This window comes from Falco punctatus (assembly GCF_963210335.1).
Source record: "Falco punctatus genome assembly, chromosome: 4".
Classification (NCBI taxonomy): Eukaryota; Metazoa; Chordata; class Aves; order Falconiformes; family Falconidae; genus Falco; species Falco punctatus.
The window spans coordinates 89,486,906-89,509,664 of record NC_137583.1 but is presented as its reverse complement, the minus strand read 5'-3'; the positions used below and the strand labels follow the sequence as shown (position 1 = coordinate 89,509,664).

At 41.9% G+C, this 22,759-nt stretch overlaps 1 protein-coding gene across 5 annotated transcripts in view; it reads left to right on the top strand.

Annotated features, from left to right (window-relative positions):
• The first annotated feature begins 7,520 nt into the window (after positions 1 to 7,520).
• ICE1 (interactor of little elongation complex ELL subunit 1) overlaps positions 7,521 to 22,759 on the top strand; it is a 39,373-nt gene continuing 24,134 nt past the window's right edge. For 2 of the 5 annotated variants that reach the window (XM_080382097.1, XM_080382096.1), the window contains exons 1-10: positions 7,526 to 7,699; positions 8,532 to 8,590; positions 10,111 to 10,146; positions 10,572 to 10,589; positions 11,375 to 11,486; positions 12,475 to 12,551; positions 19,073 to 19,110; positions 21,005 to 21,087; positions 21,355 to 21,394; positions 21,484 to 21,540. In XM_080382097.1, coding sequence (XP_080238223.1) covers positions 7,619 to 7,699; positions 8,532 to 8,590; positions 10,111 to 10,146; positions 10,572 to 10,589; positions 11,375 to 11,486; positions 12,475 to 12,551; positions 19,073 to 19,110; positions 21,005 to 21,087; positions 21,355 to 21,394; positions 21,484 to 21,540 — 601 coding nt within the window. In that variant the 5' untranslated portion in view covers positions 7,526 to 7,618. Of the gene's footprint in view, positions 7,700 to 8,531; positions 8,591 to 10,110; positions 10,147 to 10,571; positions 10,590 to 11,374; positions 11,487 to 12,474; positions 12,552 to 19,072; positions 19,111 to 21,004; positions 21,088 to 21,354; positions 21,395 to 21,483; positions 21,541 to 22,759 lie in introns of all 5 variants that reach the window. The other 3 variants (XM_080382100.1, XM_080382099.1, XM_080382098.1) reach the window with 3 other exon arrangements.

Genomic DNA, 22,759 nt, shown 5'->3' with positions numbered 1-22,759 from the left:
GATACTGCATGTTCCAATCGCTGTACTGCTCCAACGACATATAGGGAATCAGAAACAATATTTAAAGCAGTGGTGGGCCAATGAGAAAAAACCAAGCTACAGCTCTCAATTCTAACATCTGTAAAGAATCTGACAGTGTTCCAGGAATCATGTGATCTTTCCAGGCGTCACCCTCTTTCCATGTAATTGCTGCACGCTTGCTATTTTTACCAGCGTCTGTGAAAACTGTAAGTCTTTTGACTGGTACTTCAGATCATACAGGGATGTTTTCAAGTAGGTTACCACGCAAAAAGGAAAACAACTTATGTGAAGGATAAGTGTTTATTATCTGACCAGCCTAGCCTTGTGAAGCTAATTGCAAATCTACGGAATGTTCTATAGCCCATTCTAAATATGCTTGGACTAGCCTGTGGCTCTATACCAGACATTTCTACTAGTCTGGAGTGACCTTTCATAGTAAGTTGAGCAATTAATTCCATTCGAGTCACAATAGACTTTCTGGGCTGAAATGATAAAAATATCCATTCCAAGATTTTCAAAGGGTTGTTACAATTTTATCCCATTGAGCCAAAAGAGCAAAAGGGTGGTTACTAGATTTTTCTCCATTGACTATGATTAATTGTATTTGCAAATCAGGATCATAATGAGCTGCTGCCAAATTAACTATTTTCTGTCCAATATGATCTAAAGTCTTTTGCTGAATTTCTGTTAATTTTCTTCCTCGGCATTTGTACTAGATGACAATAATGGCAACAATGGTGCCAAATCTTCATTTGAAATTACAGAAAGATTTCTAATCCACTGGGTATCCCAAATCAATTTTCTAATCCACTGGGTATCCCCAATCAATTTTTGAGCATCTGCCAATGTGGATATCTCTGTTTTTATTGCAATCTTTCGGGGTTTTACTTGAGCTGAGGTAATAACCCAACCCAAGTAATTCCAAGGTTTTGTTTTTTGAACCTTTTCTGGGGCTATTTTAAGATCAGAACTGTCCAGATAAAATTGTAATTCTGATAAAATTGTTGTAGTGGACATATCGTTATCAGCTACCAAGATATCATCCATATAGTGATAAATTAATAATTCTGGATAGTTTGTTCTAATTGGGTTTAAAGCCCAAGCCACATATAATTGACACAATGTTGCCACGTTCACTCCAGCACTGCTTGTTGTTGCGGTGGGGACACAGTCCAAACACCTACATTTATGTCTGCTGGAAGTTTCCCAGAGCTTGTCCAGTAATACTGAACTTTGATCGGCATTCTGCTACTTTATGCCCAGCTTTTCCACATCGATTACAAGGTCCTGCAAATGTAGCCCCTGCATTATTTGTTTTAACATTCGATTTAACATTTCTACCTCGTCTTCTAAGTGTACATTGTGATTTAACATGACCTACTTTTCCACAATTAAAACAAGTAGAATTTCTGTTCCCCTTTTTGTTTTGAATGAGAGGCCGGACAGCAGCTGAGAAAGCAGAAGCCATGAGGGCTGCGTTTTCTTCTGGACCACCAATTCTATCACAAGCTTCCAACATAGCTGCCAAAGAAGCACCCTTTGGTAATGTACATAATATTCTCTTAGTTCTAGGATTAGCATTCTCAAAAGCCAAAGATTGTAAGTGTTTCTCTTTCACATCAGCTGACAGATCTGGGTTAATCTATCTAGCGCATGGGTTAATCTATTGACAAATTGCATATATGGTTAATTTTCCCTTTGTTGAACAGTGCTATACGGTGGGCTAGTTTTACCACTTTCAGGCACGCTTTTCATTGCTCTGAAAGCCAAATCTTGAGCTTGTTGTAATACTTCTACCGCAGAACGAGCCTGCCAGGCAGTGTCAGCAAATGGACCCGTTTCCATTAGCATTTGTGCAGTAGCCTGATGCAACGGGTTCCCCTGCTGTCGATCGTGATTTTCAGTATCAGCGGCAGCACAGAGTTCTTGCCAATGATGGGAAAAGTGAACCTGTTGTACCGGTGATAACAACGTCTTTGCAATAAACTTAATATCTCCTGGCACTAATAACATTCCTGAGAAAAGATGTGACAGAACAGCATCAGTGTAAGATGATTTCAACCCATACTGTGCTATAGCATTCTTTGCTTCCTTTAAAATTTTCCAGTCAAGTGGAGCCCACTAGTTATTCTGAGTATTACCACCCAGTGCAACAACAACTGGAGAAGGCACAGGTGTTTGAATGATTTCACCTTCAATTAAAGCATCTCTTATTATTCCCCGCCATTTATGTCGGGGATCACTATAATCTAGCTCTGGCACAGATGGTTTAGGCATCTGTATCATAACTGGCCCAGGCACGTGAGTTGGTGCATGTAGACAAGGATACAAGGATAGGTTGCTCCTGATGAGTAGTTTCTAATTTTTCTAATTTTTCTTTCATCTGTCATACTTGATCTTCTAAATAATCTGTCTTATTATTAAGTTCATCTGGTGTAGGTGGTGTTGCTTGCGTCAAAGGAGGATACAAAGATGAGACTGCACCACCAGTCACGTTATCATCTTTATATCCTTCTCCGTCAGCCGCCTTCTCTAATTGGATTACAGGTTCTGGTGGTGGTGGGTGGGTGGTGGAGACAGAGTCTTTTCTGCCACCTTATTTTCATGTAATAATTTTGCAGCTTCTAAAGTCAATTGTGATACAGACTTATCGGTTAGCTTGTCACTAGTAGCCTCAGCCTTATGGTCAAATGTGGAGGGTTGCTGTTCTTTTGGTCTGTACGCAGTAGCAGGCAAGAATTGATGCAATCCTTGCAGAGCAACTGCTGGCACCCATGAAGGCGGATCTACAGCATCAAAAATACTAATTCCTCCATTTGCAGTTTTTGGATGAGCTCCAGCATTTGGAGACAAAGCAACAAATGCCAATGAGGCAGCTGTTCTTTCTGCCTTCATTTCTTGTAAGGTTAATTTAATCAGCTTCCAAAGGGTCGCTAACCCCTTTGCTTCTTTAGACCCATCACTGATATCATCCCACAGAGCAGCTCCAATTGCTTCCCAAGTACATAGTTCAAAAGCCGCTCCTACTCCAGCTAATAAATTTCTTTCTTTAGTCCATTCAAGTAGTCACTTTAAGTGAGATTCATCATATTTAATTGGTCTTTTAGAGAGAATATGTTGGAGTTGTTTAACAACTGCTTCTTCTTCTTTAGTTAAATTATTTCCCATTTCTCCTCTCTCCCTCCGGCTCACCTCGCTGGCTGATCTGCTGCAGAAACTTTCTCTGAGCCATCCTCCGACTCCCCTGTACCAGTCCAGCTGGTCGGTCTTCCAGTCAGGCCCTCCTGCAACTCCTCAATGTCATCTTCACGTCGTTTTCGATATGAAAATGTAAGGGTTCGGGAGCCAATTGCAGGAGCAAAATCACGGACTCAACGACATATCAATATGATCCTAGTTGAAGCCACTTTACTGAAGTTTCTGCAAGGTTATATACAATGTTAATATTCATACAGACGTCACACCTTAGTTCTATTGGTTACATACACTCTTCACACGCTGCTATACAGATATTAATTGGTTAAAAGCATACAAGTGGTTAGTCCCATCTTTAAAATCGTTGACATTCTTGCAGTTATCAGCTCCAAACTCAGCTCCTGTTTTTCTGCCTGTTCGACTGCCAAAGATCCTGTTTTCTTTATTCTCGGTGTCTTTCTCACACAACCTTGCGGCCTTGCTGAGCGGGCAAAGCCTTTAATCATGTCAAGCTGCTAAAGCAAGAGTGACTTTTGATAGGCCACATGTCCCTTTTCTTCCAAATACACTGCCACAGTACTGGATAAATACAAGCTTCTTTCACACTTACTATAGTTAATAAACTTTTCTGCTATAAAGCTGAGACTGTCAGAGACCACGTTGCTGTTGTGTTGACAAGCTGTGACTATGGTTAGGTATCTTCATTTCCTCTGCAGAGCCTCTCTAATTGCACCTATCATCAATATTGCCTTCAGTTACTGGTGGTGAGGGGATGACACTTTTGTGCTGCAAATGACCACCTGAGTGTTGTTGGCACAGAACTTCTTTGGGAACATCAGCATCTGATTCTGTATGATCTTAATGAGAAACAGGAGGTACAGTTTATGATGTCTTTATAAGCAACAGTAAAGAAATCATATATATGTGATGCTGGCTATTTCAGTTCTGCTATATAAATACAATAACCCTGAAGGCATTATTTCATTCTTTTCAAATAGCCCCATTCAGCAAAAAGCAGATTCAGAGTTATCAACAGTGGCTAATTTTCTGGTTTATCACCAACAAAAGAGACCAATGTCTCTGTGACTTGGACCTCATGGCACACATATCTTAGTCTGCATAACTCTACTGTCAAACTCATGGTTTTTTTAAATTCCAGATTTATAACCCTCCTCTTTTATATCCCTTCTTAGTGCCCTCCCATCCCCATGCATCCTCTGAACTGTGATATGCTCATGACTTGAGATATAATGGACCAAAACTTTGAAACTCCAAGACCTTCCATCTGTCGTCTTCTTGGCCTAATCAAGTTAAGTGCAATTAAAAATCCCCAAACATATAGTTTACAATTATTTCATACTCTTTGTTTTAAATTTTAAAAATCTCTTTATTTTTGAAGAAATGGTTGTAACAACTTGTCTATGTAGGGTATGTTAAAACAGAGCTTTAAAGTATTTTCTTGTCAAGGAATGGGAACTTAACATAAAAAATAAAATGGCAATTTTTCCTAAGTTTACTTGCCTAGTTCTGCATGTATTCAGAGCCTGAAGCATTGAAACTTATGAGCTTTTATAGAAGAAGTAAAAACAACTAGAAAATTTGGGTGTCTTCAATGTTAAAACAGAATTATGGTAACATTTTCACTTAGGCACAAATAGTCACAAGAAACACTGCACTCTTCTGAAAGCATCTTACCTATTCACTTCTTTTTTGAGAAAGCATGGTTTCTTTCTGTAGAACCCTGCCCTTAAATATCTCACCTAATAAAGTTCCCTGTTACCTGACCTAACCATGGCCCCAAACTCCCAAATCTAAAACAAGTAGCCCTCAGCTCCATTCCCTAGGAAGGGCACTTCACATGGGAAATTTACTCCCTGCAGAGGGAGTGATTCATTCCACTGACACTGTCATTTAAACTCTATCCTGCTCTAATGAGTATTTTGTTATATTGTAAAGCACTCAAAGTAGAAAGACTGAGAAAGCCTGAAATAACTCTATTTGATCAGAGCACTTACAAGTTTCAATGTCTTCATCAACATCCAGTTAACTTTGCAGCTGTACACACTACTGTTAGTGAGAAGGAAGACTGAACATGGCTCCCCAGATGTAGGGATGAATAGTGACTCCCCTGGGGAATATGTACAAACTGCTACAAAGGCATGAGTGAAAAAACAATCTGAAGTACCTGAATAAACTGTGAGCGAGAGAAAGTTTCAGATAGACTAGAAGTTGTGGAACCAGCAGTAATGTTACAAAGAGTAAATAAAGAGTAAATTTAATACTTTAGATTAATTTATAAATGAATAACAGTTATAAATTATATATAGTAATGTATACAAAAATATGAAATTAATAAAAATAAAAAAGTTAGTAACTTAAAAATAAATTTTAGAAGTCCAACAGCATGAGCTGAATAGAAAAAAAAACACAACCAAAACAAAACCCACAAGCTAAATCATACAGTATGCAACCATCTATCCTGTGAATGATTGCTTTGGAGATAATGGGATGGGATCGTGCCTCGACAGTAACGCTGTTCCACAGGCAGGTTCGTTGCCTGGTGTGCAGCACCAATTTACACACCAACTTGAGGTATTCTATTATTTTATTCTAGTTTGCACAAAGGAGGGAGCCAGGTGGTTACCCACAAATTCTTAGCTCCCTTATTGCCACACCTTTACACTGTTTATAGGTTTCAACAAAGCCATCAGCCTTCATTGGTTACAAGTTAACACAACTCTTGCATTACTTAAAAATCAGTTTCCTATTTGTTAAGCAATTCTCCCACTTCCTATGTGAATTATCCCACATGCTCAATCTCCACTTCCTTTTGAATCAGGGAGTTCCTTGAGCTGGTGGTCGCAATGTCCCCCTGCCAGAATAACCCTTTCCCTACTTTTGCTGAGCCCATTGCTTGTGACGGGCTTCCTACCAGCCCATCCATCACGTGGAGGTGCTTCCTTTGGAAAGTTCCTTTTCTGAACAAAAGCATTTGCAGAGCTTAAGGAAGTGCTTAACAGGCTGCCCAAAGTGCTTGTAACCTGAATTTACCCTTAATAACTCATTCGCTCTAATTTGCCTTAAAGTCAAACCATTACCGAAAAGCATAGCCAGAAAAAACTCCAAACCAAATGATGGCTTAGAAAGCCAACAGGGGTTGATCGCAGAGCTGGGTGCACGGGGTTTTTTCCCTCCTACCATGCACACCAAGCTACTCGAGGGCACACATTATATACAGTAGAGCACTTGCATATTCATAGTGCATTAAATATTCACTTTCATTCACACACAGGACTGGCTACAAGTTTCTCACTTCTAATGCAAATTAGAGCGCACCCTCAGACAGCACTAGGGGAGGTTTTTTACCAACTCCACATGCTCCCCAAGCGGGGGTTTGCCCTCTTTCAGGGGCGCTATTTGAGTTGGAGGTCACGATCTCCCATTACCACAATTACCTTTGTCCTACTTTCAACTAATTTTCTGTGGGTTGCAACACCTTATCAGCTTGTCTTCTCTTGGGGCCAGAACTTTCTCCCTTGGAGGCTTCTTTCTGCATAATTTAGATAACGATAACGGTGTGCTTCTCCCGATCTGTTCTTTGTTTCCCAAGGCTGCCTGCCTTGACTGGAAGTCCCTTCGTTCATCAGTTTTGATGCTTTGAGAGGAGAGGGTGGGTCAGCTTCACCTAAACCTTGTGCACATGCTCGTGTAACATAAGAGTTAAAAACCAAACCAGGGTTCGGGAATCCGGGCGTTCGGGCAACAAAAGTACTATTCATTGTTATTAATCATGCAACATCAGTCACCCAGCGTCAGCAGCTGTCCCCTCAACTGCCGTTCCTCCGGCGCCGCAGGCACGGCCCAGCGGGGGCAGCCCGCTCCCAGCCCGCCGTCTGCAGGGCCGCTCCGTGCCAGCGGCACAGGCGGGCAGCCATGGCGGTGACATGCGATGCTAAATATCGCCCTGGAAAAATCTCTTTAGGAATGCTTCGGTGAAAAGAAAAGCTCCCGTGCGATGTGGCCCCAGGGAGCGGGCACGCCTCCAAGTGAAGAACCGCCTCTGGGCTGTCAGGTAGAGGCGCTACCCCGGCCTGCGCCTGCGCCACGGCCGCCCTGCGCCCGCAGAAGTGCCCGCGCATAAAAAGAAAATAATAATAGTCCTAATGGAAGAGCGCGGCACAGCGGGAGCACTCGCTCCCTGTAGTGGGCCGCGGCGGCGTTCACCGGGCGCTGGGCCTCTGCACAGAGCGCCTCTCGCCGCCTTGCCCGCTGCCGCTTGTCAGGCGGCGGCGTGGCCGCCCGCGCGGAGGGGCCCTTCCTGAGGCGGCGGCGCGGCGCGGCGGGGCCGGGCGGCGGGACGCGTGCGCTGCGCTGCGCACTGCCCGGCGGCGGGGCCGGCACTATGATGCCTGGAGAGACACCGCCGCCGCCGGCCGGGACTGCAGCCTCCGCGGCCTGCGCGAACTGCGGTGTTCTCCAGCAGGTAGCGGCGGGCCGCCGCCCCTTGGCGCCGGAGCGCCTGCCCGAGGCGGGGTGTCGGCTTAAGGACGCGGCCGTGGGGCTCCGCCGGGTCGCTGCGAGGGGGGGAGCGCTGGGTGCCGCCGCCGGCGCGGCGGGAGGCTGGATAGCGAACGCGGCAGGCAGGCTCTGTGAAAGCAGCGGCAGCGGTCAGCTTTAGCCGGCGGAGTCTCCGCGGCGTGGCTAGAGCGATCGGCCAGTGCGCTGGTGGGCGTATCCTTTCGCACCGGCTTCGGCGCCGGGGAAGAAGCGTCTGGGGGCCGCCTCCCCCCGGCGCCCTTGGGCGAGCAGAGAGTTCTGTAGCGCAAGGCTGGGGCGCTGCCCGTGTCCCGGTTCCCCGCCGGTGCCCGTGTCCCCTTCCACTGCGGGGCAGGCCCTTGCTGGCAGCTTGCAGGAGTGTGTTTAGCATGAGTATGGATTGAGAGCCCGGAAAACCTGCGCTAGGTGCCGTTTATCGGTAACGCTCTGCCAAAGCTTAATTTGATTTTGAGGAAAAAAAAATAGTTATGGGGATTTTAGTATATGAACTACTGCTGAGTCGAAGTTTAAATAGTTTTTGTGGTAAAGCCTCATATAAGTACACATACTTCCTTGTGGAGCCTGCATTTTCTGTATGTATTTGTATGAATATATTTGTGGTGAGTTAATAACTTGTTCACTAAGAGAACGGAACAAAAGGAGACAGGTTATTGTGTTACGTAGAACACCAGCAGTCAGTTTAGGATTTTTTTTATGGTGTATATAGTATTGAGTTTTGGGGTGAAACTTCTTTACCAACTTGAGACTCTTCCTTACAGAATATAAATGAATATGTAGCCGCATTAATTGCACTGAAGCAAAAAATGATTGATGGAGAGTAAGTACAATTGTACCCGTGTTTGGGGTTTGGTTGTTTTTTTTTTTTTTTTGGCTGATTAGTTTGCTTTTTATTGCTCTTAAAGCAATGCAGCAAATATGCCCTGTGGGATATAGATATTTGTTAATGCACAAAACTAAATAATTCTCAAAATGAAAGTAATTTCTTCATGAACAGGCCCTAAATCCAGACTTTTTGCCCTAAATGTAGTAAACCAGGGCTATTTTCTATAGCTATAGTAGCTTATATATACACTAGGAGAAGCAGCTTTTGGAAGAGACTTCATTTTATCTGTTGTGAAGAATACAGTATGAGAACTAAAAGTTGAGCACAGGTGTATACAAACCTTTCCAACAGAATTTAGTCTGAGCATTACAATGTGAAATGCTCTTGAGGTTAAATACCAGAATGCGAAAAGTGAGGTTAAACATCAGTCAGAACAATAAAATTCTCATGGTTTGCTTTCTTTTCTGTAATTGCTTCCACTTCTCAAGAGCCATCAACATATGCTTGTATGGAGATATGTTACATACACCTCCACACTATGGCCTAATAGCCTTACTATGTCTCCTAATTATAATGGTTTATTTCTCGGCATCCTTTCCTGCATATGTGTCAATCTGGCTTTAGTGAATCTAAATTCCAGTCCTGCATTCTGGTTTCCAAAAAGTATTTACAAGAGCCCTCAGTGTCTTAACTGGGACCCTTTTCTTCAAAGCTCCTTTACTCTGTGTCCATAAGTTCTGCTTTTCCTGCCTCCAGACTTTGGGTCCCTCTTCTGTCTGCCAGTGCATACATTTCTTGTGGGAATTACCTCTCCAACTACTTGCATGCAGCTCAGCCCTTCTTTTTTGCCTTACTTGATTACTCTGAAGTGTCACAAGAGAAAGTAACACAGCCCTCTGTATTGCCCTAATGTCACAGTATTTCTCTTTCTTGCCCTTTCTCTTCTCCGTTCTTAAAAATCATAACACTTGAGGAGCGACTAACTTCCCTTGGTCCTGTCTTGTGGCCCACTGTGCACCTTGGATCAGAATAAGTATTACCCTCTTAGGGCTGTTAGGAGAATACTGTAAAGATTAAAGCCTTTTAGGGTTTTTTGAACTAATTTTCTTACATTTATGTGTATTCCTTCCTAAGTTTGGGAACTAGGACGTGATTTTGTGCTTATATATATATTTTTAGATTATATGTATATTATGTTCTTTACCTAAATAATGTTGTTGATTTTTGTTGGTGTGTTTTGGTTTTTTTTTTGTAGTTGCAAATAGTTAATGGCTATGAATTCATGTAATTGCTAGTTGTTTTTTGGGGTTTGTTTATTTATTTATTTTAAAGCCACCTGATTTGGGGTTTGAATGACTTAGTCAATGTAACTCTTTGTTTAATTACCATCAGAAAATGCAAACCAATCTTACACTTTCTGTATTTATCTATAAAGCAAAAGGAAAGGTATTCTAAGACCTGGTCATCAAAATCAAGTTAGAAAATTAGTAATGTCTTTTTTTTTTCCCTTGCAGTCGTTTGCTGACAGAGTATCAACAGAAATGCACTGATATCCTTTTCTGTTAGTGTTCTTAAAGAATTAGTATAAGAGGGCTTGAAGCTTTTTGTTTAATGCTTAAGTTAAGAGATGAAGCCTCTAGTAAGGAACAGACTGGATAGGCTTTGTAAAGAAAATAGGACTTAGGTATTAAAACTATCCACTTAAGATCCAGCTGCATCTGGTATATGTCTTCATATGGACTACCTGAGATCTGCATTGCTGAGAATGATTCAAGTTATTTTCATGTAACAGAAGAAGCCCTCTCTGCTTATTCATTTCAAATGTATTGAAATGTTTGGATTAAACAGTTCTGCAAGGCCTGTGTTTTTTGGGTGGAAGTGTTTATTGGATGTTTCTTTGTGAGTGGCAATTGGATTGAAGTATACTTAATGTTTGATAAACTGTTTTTGATTTCTACCTTAACAAGAGATTACAGCTTCAATTTGCTGAACGGTATGTTTGATTTAAACTGTTAACTAAAGATGCTATGTTCTCTGTGTCTTGGGCAGTTTAGGAGTCTGACATTGTAACAGCAACAGCCCTAGGCTGAGCTTTTAATATGGTCCTTTCTTTTACCATGCTTCCTAGGCCGTAGCTAGCAAAGGTACCCTTGATGAGGAGAGAAATCTGTCTTCCTTCTGCAATACCTCTGTGAAATTCTCTCCTGGTCCTGTCTTACATAAGAGTCTAAAGTGACCAAGTAGAAATGCAGAGCTCATCTTTTGGTGGTGGTTAAATGTGAGCGTATTCGGGGCAGCCATATTTGTATGAAGCATTTTGCCTTTGAGTAATGGCTGTGTGCCCTTGCTTACTCGGCTTAATTATAGAGGAAGAGGCATTATATAATCTTTATGGAGTCCAACCTCCCTGCTGAAAAATCCAGCAGTTGGACTCTGCTCTTATTTCACAGCGCTACCTATGTAGAGACGCTTATTCTGGCACTTCAGTGTAGGCAGCAGGGCAGCGCTTCTTGTCTGGCACATGCCATCTGCTTGCATCTAGCTGCAGGCTCAGTTTAATGTTTTTAAATCAGATCTTGAATTTTCTTTGAATGTCAAATGTTGGATGGAAAAATGAGAACGTTTAGACTCTTAAAAGCCTTTGGGTATCTATCAAGTAACTTTTCCATTGGGAAGAGCAAAATACTGAAGGCACTTGCCTGAAGGATCAGAACATTGAGTTCGAAAGCACCCGTGTTTTTTGGCAACTTCTCCCCCCAATTACATTTCCTGTTTCAGAGAGATCTCTGCTCTTCGTTGCCAAGTGGAGCAGATGCTACAGAAAATCCTGCCTCTGGAAAAATGCCAGGAAGAGTTGGGTTCCTTGAAAGCAGAGTTGGAAGAGAAAAAGGTGGGCTTGTTAAAAAGGTTTAAATAACTTGAACTTTTTCTGCTGAAGGAACTTTATGTATTTAATGCTTATTTTAATGAAGTAGGCTTTAATGAGCCCAGTTATTTCCAGCTCATTGGGACAGGCAGCTCTGGTTTTAGGTGAAATTAATTAAACAGCAGCAGGTTTCAGATAGGCAAAAAGTTCAGGCTTTTGTAGTTCCTATGATTTTTGTGGTCAGATTATTTGAATTTTATTTCCTTATTTAGGAAGGAAGGACATATATTAAAATTCCTTTGGTTTTCTCTTATTACATTACTAAACTCTCTATAACTTTTATTATTAAAAAGATGTAAAGAGGGTCTGTGCAGAACAGGATTTTGCTTCTGTTACGGTTTTCAACATATGCTTCTACGTTATTAGCTACTTGAGTTTATTCCTAATTTCTCTCTCGTCCCTTAGCTGAGATTTAGTCTACAGAAGAAGAACTTTTGACTATTCAAATTGCCTAAATATATGTATTTTCTAGACATTACTATTATTTCTGTAAAAAAACCCCCAAACCTCACTCTCTTTCTTGTATTTTTTTCATGCCAGTGTATGGTAGGATATCAGCCTTTGTCTTATCACTGTACCTGTTTTTTTCTTCTTAGAACTGTTTTTAAAATCTTCTCTGTGAGCGTTAGCTGGTGTCCTGATGGCACTTTTTCAGAAAAAGCAGGATTTGTATGTATCATGTATACTAGTTGTACTTTTGACTTCAGCTTTGCGTTCCTATCCAGACAGGTGTTGGAGGCACATACTCAAAAGACAGATACAGATTTAGTTGCTTGTTACAACTTTTCCCTTTAAAGAAGAATAACCTGACTTTTATAACTTGTTTTCTCACTGAATACACTTCTTTGGCTATGCACTATTTTCATTAGAGTAGGTAAAGTGGGTACCTTCTTTTTTCTTTTTGTTTACATTCAGTAAGGAGATATTTTAACTGTGCTTTCCTTCTCCACAGAGTTCTCTGAAGATTTATCGGGAGAGTCAACTAGAATATGTTAAAATTAAAGAAGAAATAGTAAACAGTGATGCTGTGTGAGTGATGCTTCTTTTACTACAACCTTTCTTTTCCCCAGTTCCAGAACTTGGTCTTGTACTTTACATAGATATGCTTTCCATTTTGCTAAATTTTTTATGCTTGTGGGTTCTTAGAACAGGCAGCTGTTGGAAGAATGGTCTTAAATTTTGTAGCAAACACTCTGGAAGGTAATAGTAGTTTAATTATTATCCTGTCTTGAAGTGGCTTTTGGTGGTTGTTTAGTGAAGGTTTTTAAGAACAGGATTAGACTGGAGAAGAAGCTATAGTTTCTCCAGTTTTAAGTGGTTCTTAGTTCTGGCTTTTTGTTATTGCTGTCCATTTCTGTTTTGCTGGTAAGTCTGTGGGGCCAATGTGAAGATGATAGTGCCAAAGTGATCTGCAGTTAAAATCAGTCCTTAAAATAATCAGTTTTAAAGAAACAGTTCAGCAAGCCTGGAAGTGTGCACCATGTTTGGAAATGGGCAGGATGGATTTGGCACTGAAAATGCAGGAGCCATTTTTGCTGCCATAGTACAGAATGTTGTGAAGCTGTGGCTTGATAACTCCCAAAGCCTGTTCTTCCAGTAACCAGCCACTTAAAGGCTTCCTTGCCTGGAGCATGTGTGTGTTATGTCTTACAGCTCTTGATGGACTCTTGAATGAATTTGTCTAATTGCTTTTTAACTCTGTTATGCTCTTACCCTCTAAATCACCTTTATCGGGGAACTGTGACTTCTTGGTATTGCATGGAAAGGTATTTAGGCTCTCGAGAGAACCAGCTAATATACAGCTGGGTGTTGTGAGTTTGTAACTCTGGTTATTTTTCTGTGTATATCACTTTGCATTTATCATCACCAGTGATTGCTCTCTAGTTGCTTGGAATTCTAAGACCTTTTTGCAGTTTTTTGTAGTCAGCTTTTACTTCTAATGTGTTCCAGCACACAACCCAGTGGATGACACCTTCTTTCCTTCCTTCCTTGTGAATTGACTATAATTTTTAACTTTGACATTCCTAAGCTATTTTGGTGTTACTAGCAGGTTGAGGGAGGTGATTGTTCCCCTCTACCCAGCACTGGTGAGGTCACACCTAGAGTACTGTGTCCATTTCTGGGCTGCTCCATATAAGAGAGAGATGGGCGGCATACTGGAGAGTGTCCAGTGAAGGGCCATGGAGATGATCAAGGGACTGAAGCATCTCTCAAATACCATAGTATCTTCGCATGACTTTTGAAACATAGTGGTCCTCACAAGCACAGCAGCAAGCCACTATTATCCAAAAGACTGTACAAGCAGACCAGCATTGTTGTCACTTCAGCCAGACTGCACTTATTTCACGTATAGGTACTCTTGTGTGCTGTGAGCTTAAAGAAATTTTTAGCAGATCATCCTGAGAGCATCAGGGAGCAGCTACCCCATGGGTAACGGCATCGTGAGGGAACTGGCCACCTTAATGTGCTGGCAATATACTGTGTGTGTCAATGTAGATACATCGCCTGTCTCCTATCTGTCACTCATATCTCAAAGAAGGAGGAGCTGGGGATCTACAGGTTGTCAGCCTCATCTCAGTCCCTGGGGGAGTGATGGGGCAGCTCACCCTGGAACACACTTCCCGATACAGGAAGGACAAGAAACTCCTCAGGAGGACAGCATGGCTTCACCAACTTGATAGGCTTCTGTGATGAGGTGTCACACCTGGTAGATGAGGGGAGAGCAGTGGCTAGGGTCTGCTGGACCTTCAGTAAGGGCTGGGACGCTGTCTCCCACTTGCCTCAGGCCCCCGAGCTATTGCTGCAGGGGCTGGATGAGCAGACAGTGAGGCGGATTGAAAACTGCCTCAATGGCCGGGACCGAAGGGTGCTGACGAGTGGCGCAGAGTCTGGCTAGAGGCCGGTAACTAGCAGTGTACCCTGGCGGGGGAGGAGGAGGGCTGTACACTGCAACCAGCCAGGTTTAACACCTCCATTAGCGATCTGCACAACGGGACAGAATGCACCCGCAGCGAGTTTGCCCATGATGAAGTTGGGAGGAGTGGCTGGTGGGCCAGAGGGGCACGTTGCCACCCAGCGTGAGCTTGACAGGCTGGAGAAATGGGCTGACAGAAACCTGGGGAGGTTCAGCGCGGAGAAGTGCAAAGTCCCGCCCCCGGTGAGGAACAACCCCACGCACCAGTGTGTGCTGGGGGCCACCCAGCTGGGAAGCAGTGTGGCAGAAAAGGACCTGGGGGTCCTGGTGGACACCAGGTTGAACATGAGGCAGCGACGCGCACTTGCAGCAGAGGAGCCTACCGGTATCCCTGGAGTCCTGTGTCCGGGTCTGGGCTCCCCAGTAGAAGAGAGAAATGAGCATACTGGGGTGAGTCCAGTGAAGGGCCACAAAGATGACAAAGGGACTGGAGCGTGTCTCCGTTGAGGAAAGGCTGAGAGTGCTGGGACTGTTCAGGCTGGAGAAGAGAAGGCTCAGGGCTGATGCTGCCCATGGCTAGGAACAGCTGAAGGGAGGGTGCAAAGGGGACGGAGCCAGGCTGTGTTCAGTGGCGCCCAGTGCCAGGACCAGAGGCAGCGGGAACACACAGGAGGTTCCCTCTGAACATCAGGAAACGCTCCCTTTGCTGCAAGGGAGACCGAGCGCTGGCACAGGTTGCCCAAGGAGATTGTGGAGTCTCCACCCTCGGAGACAACTCAGAAACTGTCCAGGCATGGTCCAGGGCAACTGGCTCTAGATGGCCCTGCCTGAGCAGCGTGGGTTGGACAAGATGACTTCCAGAGGTCCCTTCCGACCTCAGCCGTTCTGTGATGCTACCGTTATTTTGTACATCTTTGAGGTGAATTTAAGCGTGAGGTCACAAGAGTTTGGTAATAGAGCTGAGCTTCTTCAGAAGCAGAATTGTATTGAATCATTGATAAAAATGAATGTTAATCTACAGTTACTGTAAAATAATTTAGGTCAAAAATTATCTCTCAGGTCCTTTGGTCCAGTCTGCCATTCGGAGCCAGCGTCAAAAGTAGGTTGCTCAGCACCCTGTCTCGTTGAGTTTTGGGTATTTACAAGGATGGCAAATCCCCGACTCTGAGCTTACAAGCAGTGTGGTAACTTGAGACAAATGTGCATCGTCCCCTGTGAAGAAGGTTTTAGGTATGAAATCGCTCCTGCAGACAAACTTTGAAAGAAGTACTCAAAACATAGACTGTTCCAGATGTAAGGGTGCTCATTATAATTAAAAGATCACATGCTCTCTAAGGATGAAATAAATATGGGACACAACTGTTGTTTCTATTTGTATTTTTCAACTTTTGTGTATTACAAATACAAGCACATGGTGGTTCTTGTAGTTTGGGTCGAGTATAATATTGTATGTATTCTGCTTCTGAATGCAACATCTGTTAGCATAGCTTTCTGCCAGCTGCAGTTGTGCACGCATCTTAAAGCCCAGATAGGAGCTTGATTTGTGTAGTGTAGGAGGAGTTCTGTCCAAATGCGTCATCTACAAACCTTGCTATTTTGTGAATTACAGGATTTAACATCTACCTCTTTCTTAATGTAATTGTGTGTATTGATGAAATCAGCATACTACTGCACCTGTAAAAGTAACTGTTTTGTCTGTCTGATATTTTCATTGCAGCGATAAATGTTGGCATTTATTGGCTGTCTGGTTGTTCAGATTTATAGTTGTTTGTATCATGGAATTTCAGTCTTGAGCTGAAAGGGACCTGTAAGGATCATTGAGCCCTGCTCCTTGCAGGACTATCTAAAACCAAGCCATATGACTAAGAGCATCATTCAGCTGTTCAGGAAACTCTGTTAGGCTCCCAAGGGAAGAGGGAGAAGAGGGACCGACCAGCCTCTCGGTGGCTTTTCTCTAATGTCCAGTCTGAACTTCCCCTGATGCCACTTAATTCCATTTCCTTGTGTCCTGTTGCTGGTCACAGAGGAGATCAGCACCTCTCTCTCCGCTGCCCATTTCAGAAAGTTGTAGACTGTGATGAGGTCACCCCTCAGCCTTCTCTTCTCCAAGTTCAACAAGCCAAGTGACCTCAGGTGCTCCTCAGAAGTCCTGCCCTCAAAGCCTTTCACCATCTTGGTTGCCCTTCTCTGGACACACTTGTAATAGTTTGATGTCCTTATATTGAGGTGCCCAAAACTGCACGCAGTACTTGAGGTGGGGCTGCACGAGTGCAGTGGGACAGTCCCCTCTTATTGCTGTGCTTGATGCGCCCCAGGATGTGGTTGCCCCTTTTGGCTGCCTTACCTGACTCATAGTCAACTTGCCACTGACCCAAACCCTGACATCTCTTTCCACAGGGCTGCTCTCCAGCCTGTCATCCCCCAATTTGTACAACATAACCAGGATTATCCTGTCACAGGTGGAGAATCTGGCACTTGCTCCCTATGGTTGGTGATTGCACAGCTCTTTAGTCTATCCAGATCTCTCTGTAAGGCCTCTCTGCTCTCAAGAGAGTCTGCAACTCCTAATTTCATGTCATTGGTGAACTTACTTAATGTACGCGTTTGAGTCCTGTGTCTAGATTATTCACTGGCCCTTAAAATTGAGCCCTGGGGAACCCCACAGGTGACTGGCCACCAGCAGTACGTAACCCCATTTACTGTAACTCTTTGAGCGTGACCTGTCAGCCAGTTTCTTACCCAGTGTGTTACGGACTTGTCTAGCAACAGGACTTTCCCCTTGTGAACGCATGCAGGCTGTGATCAGTGACTGCGTTGTCTCTCAAATGTTTTTTGGTAACTCCTAGAATAACCTTCTCCATAATTTTACCTGGCAATGGAGTTGAGACTAACAGACCTGTAATTACCAGGGTCTTTCTTCTTACCCTTCATGAAAACTGGGATGTTTGCCAGCTTCCAGTCAACTGGGACCTCTCCAGGCTCCCAAGACCATTGAAAAATAGAGGAGAGAGGTCTTGTGATAACGTCAGCCAGTGTTTTTGGTACGCTGGAATGAATCCCGTCAGGCCCCATAGACTGACGTGCATCCAGCTGGACCAGCAAATCTTGAACAAGTTCAAGAGTTGGCTGGGAGTTTTATCGTCCGCCCAGTCACAGTCTTCCGACACAAGGATCCAGGGGGTCACGGGGCCTATCATCAATGTTAAAGACAGAGGTGAAGAATGCATTTTATTTAATTTAAATATCTCTGCTTTGTCTACGTCCTTATTTGTTAGGCGCCTGACCTCATCAAGTAATGGTCCAATGTTATCTCTGGTCCTCCTTTTGCTGTTAACATTTTAAGAAGCCCTTTTTGTTGTCCTTCAGAGTACTGCCCAGTTTGAACTCTAATTGAGCTTTGGCTGGATGAATCTTCTCCCTACAGTGGCAAACAACAACTTTGTAGTCCTGTCCTGTCACCTCTCCTTGCTTCCAGTGTCCATTGCAGATGCAGTACTTCTGTGCATTGGTCAGAAGATAATCTGCAGAGAAACAGGAGTTTGTTAACCTGCTACTTTTTGAAGGACACCCCCACCACCCTTTTTGTTTTTTTATTCTGCAAAGCTATGTTATGAAGGTATTTTTCTGAAATCCTCACCTATGGCTTGACTGTGAAAACCATCATCTGAGTATAAAGTATGAACCTGTTCAGGCTGAGAAGGCCCAAGAGCATTTGTCTGTGACTTTATAGTATAAACACTTTGACTACTGAACATGCCAAAGGTGGTCAATCATTCTGTTTCTGATTGGGTTTTCAAATGTATTCCAGTTAATATCTAAATTCATGATTAAAGCTTGCACATCCAGAAAGGCTTAGGCTGCAAATCTCAATCCCATTATACAAGTTTTAATATGGGGAATGGATGAACACCTTTTCTTCATGAAAGTGATCATTGGTAGCTTGTGTTTGTCAGGACAGAGTCCTCTAGTTATCACAAGGGTTTAAAAACTTGATTCTGAGATACTGGGATTTAACAGAAGGAAAAATATAGAAGTGTTTACTTTTTTTAAATTTATTTTTCCAGTTCTGTTTATGTTTTATATAAAAGGTAGGGTTGGAAATGCTGAAGTCAATATTGTTCAGAATGCATAATTTCTTTGTTTTGGTTTGGCTTTAATTAAATACCTGGATATTCTGAACAAAAGGCTGTGGTATACAAGTGATCTTAAAGACTATTCCTGATTATCTCATTGCTTAGGTGTTATTGATTGAAAGCAAGGCTTAATTGTTATTAAGGAGTAAAACTAACCTGTCTGCATTACATCGTAGAAGTGCAGAAGCCAGTTTTCTCAGGCTGTGTTTGTAGCTCCCAAGTTGTAGCTGAAGATATGTTTATGTACCTGGATTAGTGGACTGACTCTTAAGGGCAAAGCCTGTCTCTGTAACAAGTACAGCTGTTTGTATGAGAATGTCAGCAACATGCCACTGGTACAACTTCTTAACGTCAGGGACATGTTGGTCTCTCAGGTCCTGGGTGTAGGACGTGTGTTTTCTCTGAAATGGCTGGACTTTTTTTCCCCCCTTGCAACATAATTCTATACAAAAATGATGTATTAATGTCTTTTTTTCTTTCTTTCTTTTTTTTTTTTTTAACAGGAGAAAGAAACTGGAAACAAAAGTGAAGAAACTTGAAGGTGACTTTCTATGTTCCATTACTGTGCTGTTGTCCTACTCCATCTCTTGCTTCCTTTTTTATCAAAGAAGTAATTGCAACTTTTTGAGGCTCCAAGGTGCAAGGCAGGGCAGTACTATGTGTGCTGCTTTAGTCACTGAATTAAATCAGCCCTCCTGCAGAATGTTTTCTGTTGAGTATCTTAGGCACATGGCATAAATTAAGCTGGAAGGGAACTTCTAGTCATTAAAATCTCAAAGGATGGAGTCTGCCCAGCCTGTACAGGCACCCTGATTCACTGCATGATTGTCTTCGTGATGAAAGAGCTTTTCCTTACAACCTGTTGGAAACTCTTGTTTCAATTTATGCCTGATGTCTCTTGTCCTCCCATCATGCACCACTGAATAGTCTCATTCCATATTCTTGATACCTCTTTGTAGGTGCAAGAAGGCTGTTCTTGGAGCCCTTTTAAGGTGGTTTTTTTGTTGTTGTTTTTTTCCCCTCTCAAGCTAAGTCTAGTTCAGTGAGCCTTTTTTCATAGGGCATGTGCTCCAGTGTTCTAGTAACATCGGCAGGATTATTTTAGTCATGTTCATAATCGTATTTAAACATGTAGTGATCCTGACATGGTTTTCTGATTTTTAACTGTTCTGGCAATTGGGTTTTGGTTGGTTGGTTTTGTTTTTAAGTAGAGATAAAGCATGTGCCTCATGGCACTGTTTGCTTGTTTTGCTGGTAGAGGGTGGATGTGTGTAAAGCATTCTGATACTTAGCTTGCTGTACCGTCAGTTGGCAAGGCAAATATTTTTATTCATGGCACACTTACGGCTGTGTTTACCACAGTTTAAAGTACAACAAACTAAGTGACTTGTATCTTAGTTTTAGAACCCTCCCAAATCCTATTTTAAAGTACAGGTACAGGGTGTTTATTTTGATGAGCATCTTGGAGTTCCATTAGTGTAGCAGCAAGGTTTTTATACCCTCTTGCCTCCAAAAACTTGAATTCTGGCACAGCTAGAATAAAATACTGTGAGATAGTTTGCACTAGGTCCAATCTGAGTGACTAGTTTATCTGTTTTGTTCTTTCCTGTGTTCACTAAATATCCCAGACCCCGTATTTTAGCCTGGTATCTTTTGTCAATCTGAATTTTTCCCAGGATTGTTTTTTGGCCAGCTACCAAGTGAACTGCCTTTTTTATGCTCTTTCTTTTTATATGCTTTCTTCTGTGACGTGATCTGATCAGCAGGCAAGTTCCATTTCTTTTCTCTACTGCCTCTGCCTGTGTGTAAGTCACCAAGCTAATCTCTCAGGAGTTCTCTTAAGTATTTCTCTCACTTGAGAATTTCCCTAGGAACCTCACCATCAATCCTCACTTACCTAGCCTGTACTTTATTCCCACACATCTGCACTGTTCCTAGTTGTCTGTTAGACATCAAGATATAATGTGCTTTTCTCTGTTCATTAGTCGTGAGTGCTATCTACATCTTTCTAATGCAGTTGGCCAAGATGTTTTCATCTTTGAACCACAGTCCTCTTTTAAATAAGAGAATAAAACACATGAAAAAACCATTATCCCTCATTCTTAATTTTTTTCCCTTTTTTCACTTGGTGTATATTGTTCTACAGTGCAGTATCATTACAAAGTGACCCACTTTTCCTTCTCACAAGTAAGTGAGAAAAGTAATAAATGTATTTCAGTAGCTCAGAACAGTAATTATGCAGTGGAAGATGACATCCTTAAATTCATGAGGAGTTGTCTTACCGAGCCAAAATATAACTTCAACAGATTTCTACTTCACACTAGCTTTTTTTTCCCCCCCGGTAATTTGATTTACAAACTGCTGACCAACACTACTTAAATTAATTGTGTCTCGTATTGTAGTTTCTAACTTGAATTTTTGTTCTCTTTCTGAAGAGGCTGCAACAAAGCATACTCAGGACTTCAGACAACTGAAAACTGAAAAGAAGAGGCTTGAAAAGGAGCTAAAGAAGGCACAAGTAAGACTTTCCTGGTCTTTTGGATGAAACTTCTTTTAGTATTTCTGGAGGGGAAAAAAGGAAGCTACTAGGAACAGAGATACTGAAACAGTAAAATTACAGTTGATGGGGATATTGAGTAACTAAACATAGCAATTCACCCTAAGAGATGAAGATTTTCCAACTGAAGCACAACCTTTGGAACAGTTTAGATTTTATGGCAATTAAGACTAGATACTCTACAAACTATGTATGGCATGAAAGATTAAAAATGTTTTATTTCAACAGGGAAAACTTGATGGTGTACTTAAAGAGAAGTTCAGAAAAGGTAAGTGTTCACCTTTGATTGGCTTCAGATTTATATGTGATATTGTTCCATTTAAACATTTTCTTTCCCGCCTCTCCTCTTTTTAATAGTTAAGCATGCAGAGACCCAGAGTTCAAGTCAAGATCTTACAGCAGATATAGACAAAGGTAAGATTTTTTTGCCAGACCATTCTCTGTGCCAGAACCAACCATTACGGATTTATTGCAACTCTTACTGAGTTACATCTTTGGAAACAGGATACTGACAGAAGCGCTGTAAGAGCAGATGTGGATGATACAAATAATTGAAGTCCTGATGAAGGACTAATGTAATAGATGACTATTTTCAGTTTTGCAGTAAGGAAAATACTTGGTTCATTAAAATTAATAGTCTACCCCATGCGTATGTGAAGTCAATTGATATGCAATTGTAAAACAGAATGCAAACACTGAGAAAAGTACAAACAATCCTGTTGTCTTTGAAGTTCATTGAAATTATCGAGGAAGCATGCAAGGCAAAAGACACAAGATAGGCATGTAATCTGCTGTAATTTCTGTTAGAGGCTTTGTAAATCAAGTGGAAGTCTAGGATGTATAGATGTTTCTTATCTTCTTGGCTTTTTTCCCTAATGATCTAAAATACCTGCTGCAAATTATCTGAATCTGTGTAATGCAGCAAACTCCTAAACTTCCTCTAAAGTGCTGAGACCAAACTTTTAAGCAAATTTATTTTTTGCATTTTTGCAGTCTTCTAAAATACTAGTATTGCTTTTGAATTTTTTTGAAATTCTGAAGGCAGTTTTCAGGCAGAAGAACTTCCCTCTTTTATTTCTTGCTTTGTAATATTTGTATATGAAGTTTGTTGCCAAAATTAAACCTTTCTGAAAAAGGTAGACCATGTCAGTTCTTGTGTGTCTTGACATATTTGTACTGCCTTTTGGATTATTGGTACCCAATTTCATGTTTTGATTTTTAATGAATGACAAAACTGGAAAATTAAGATCTTAGCTCTAATCAGAGCTTCAAATAGCAGCAAGTCTTTATTACCAATGAGAAATTGTTAGTGTTGTTAATAGCTGTCATGCAAAATTTGGCAAGTCTTCCTCTTATGTGTGGTGTTTTTTTTAATTTGTGTCTTCATAAAATATTAGCAGTTTGCTTTGGTCTTTGACTTATGGAATTGGCACAAAACCAATAGTCTCAGTTCCTATTGTTGGATCTGATGATGGTTTTAGCTTAAGTAGGTGAGGTGCTTGTGTATTTTGTTGAGTTTTTGGTGTGTTTCTCCCTCTTGACTTGCCCTTCTGGTTCTGGAACTAGGTTGTTTGGCACCACCAGACAATGTCTACTAATGTTGTGGCCTGTTAATTAATACATTTAACATGCC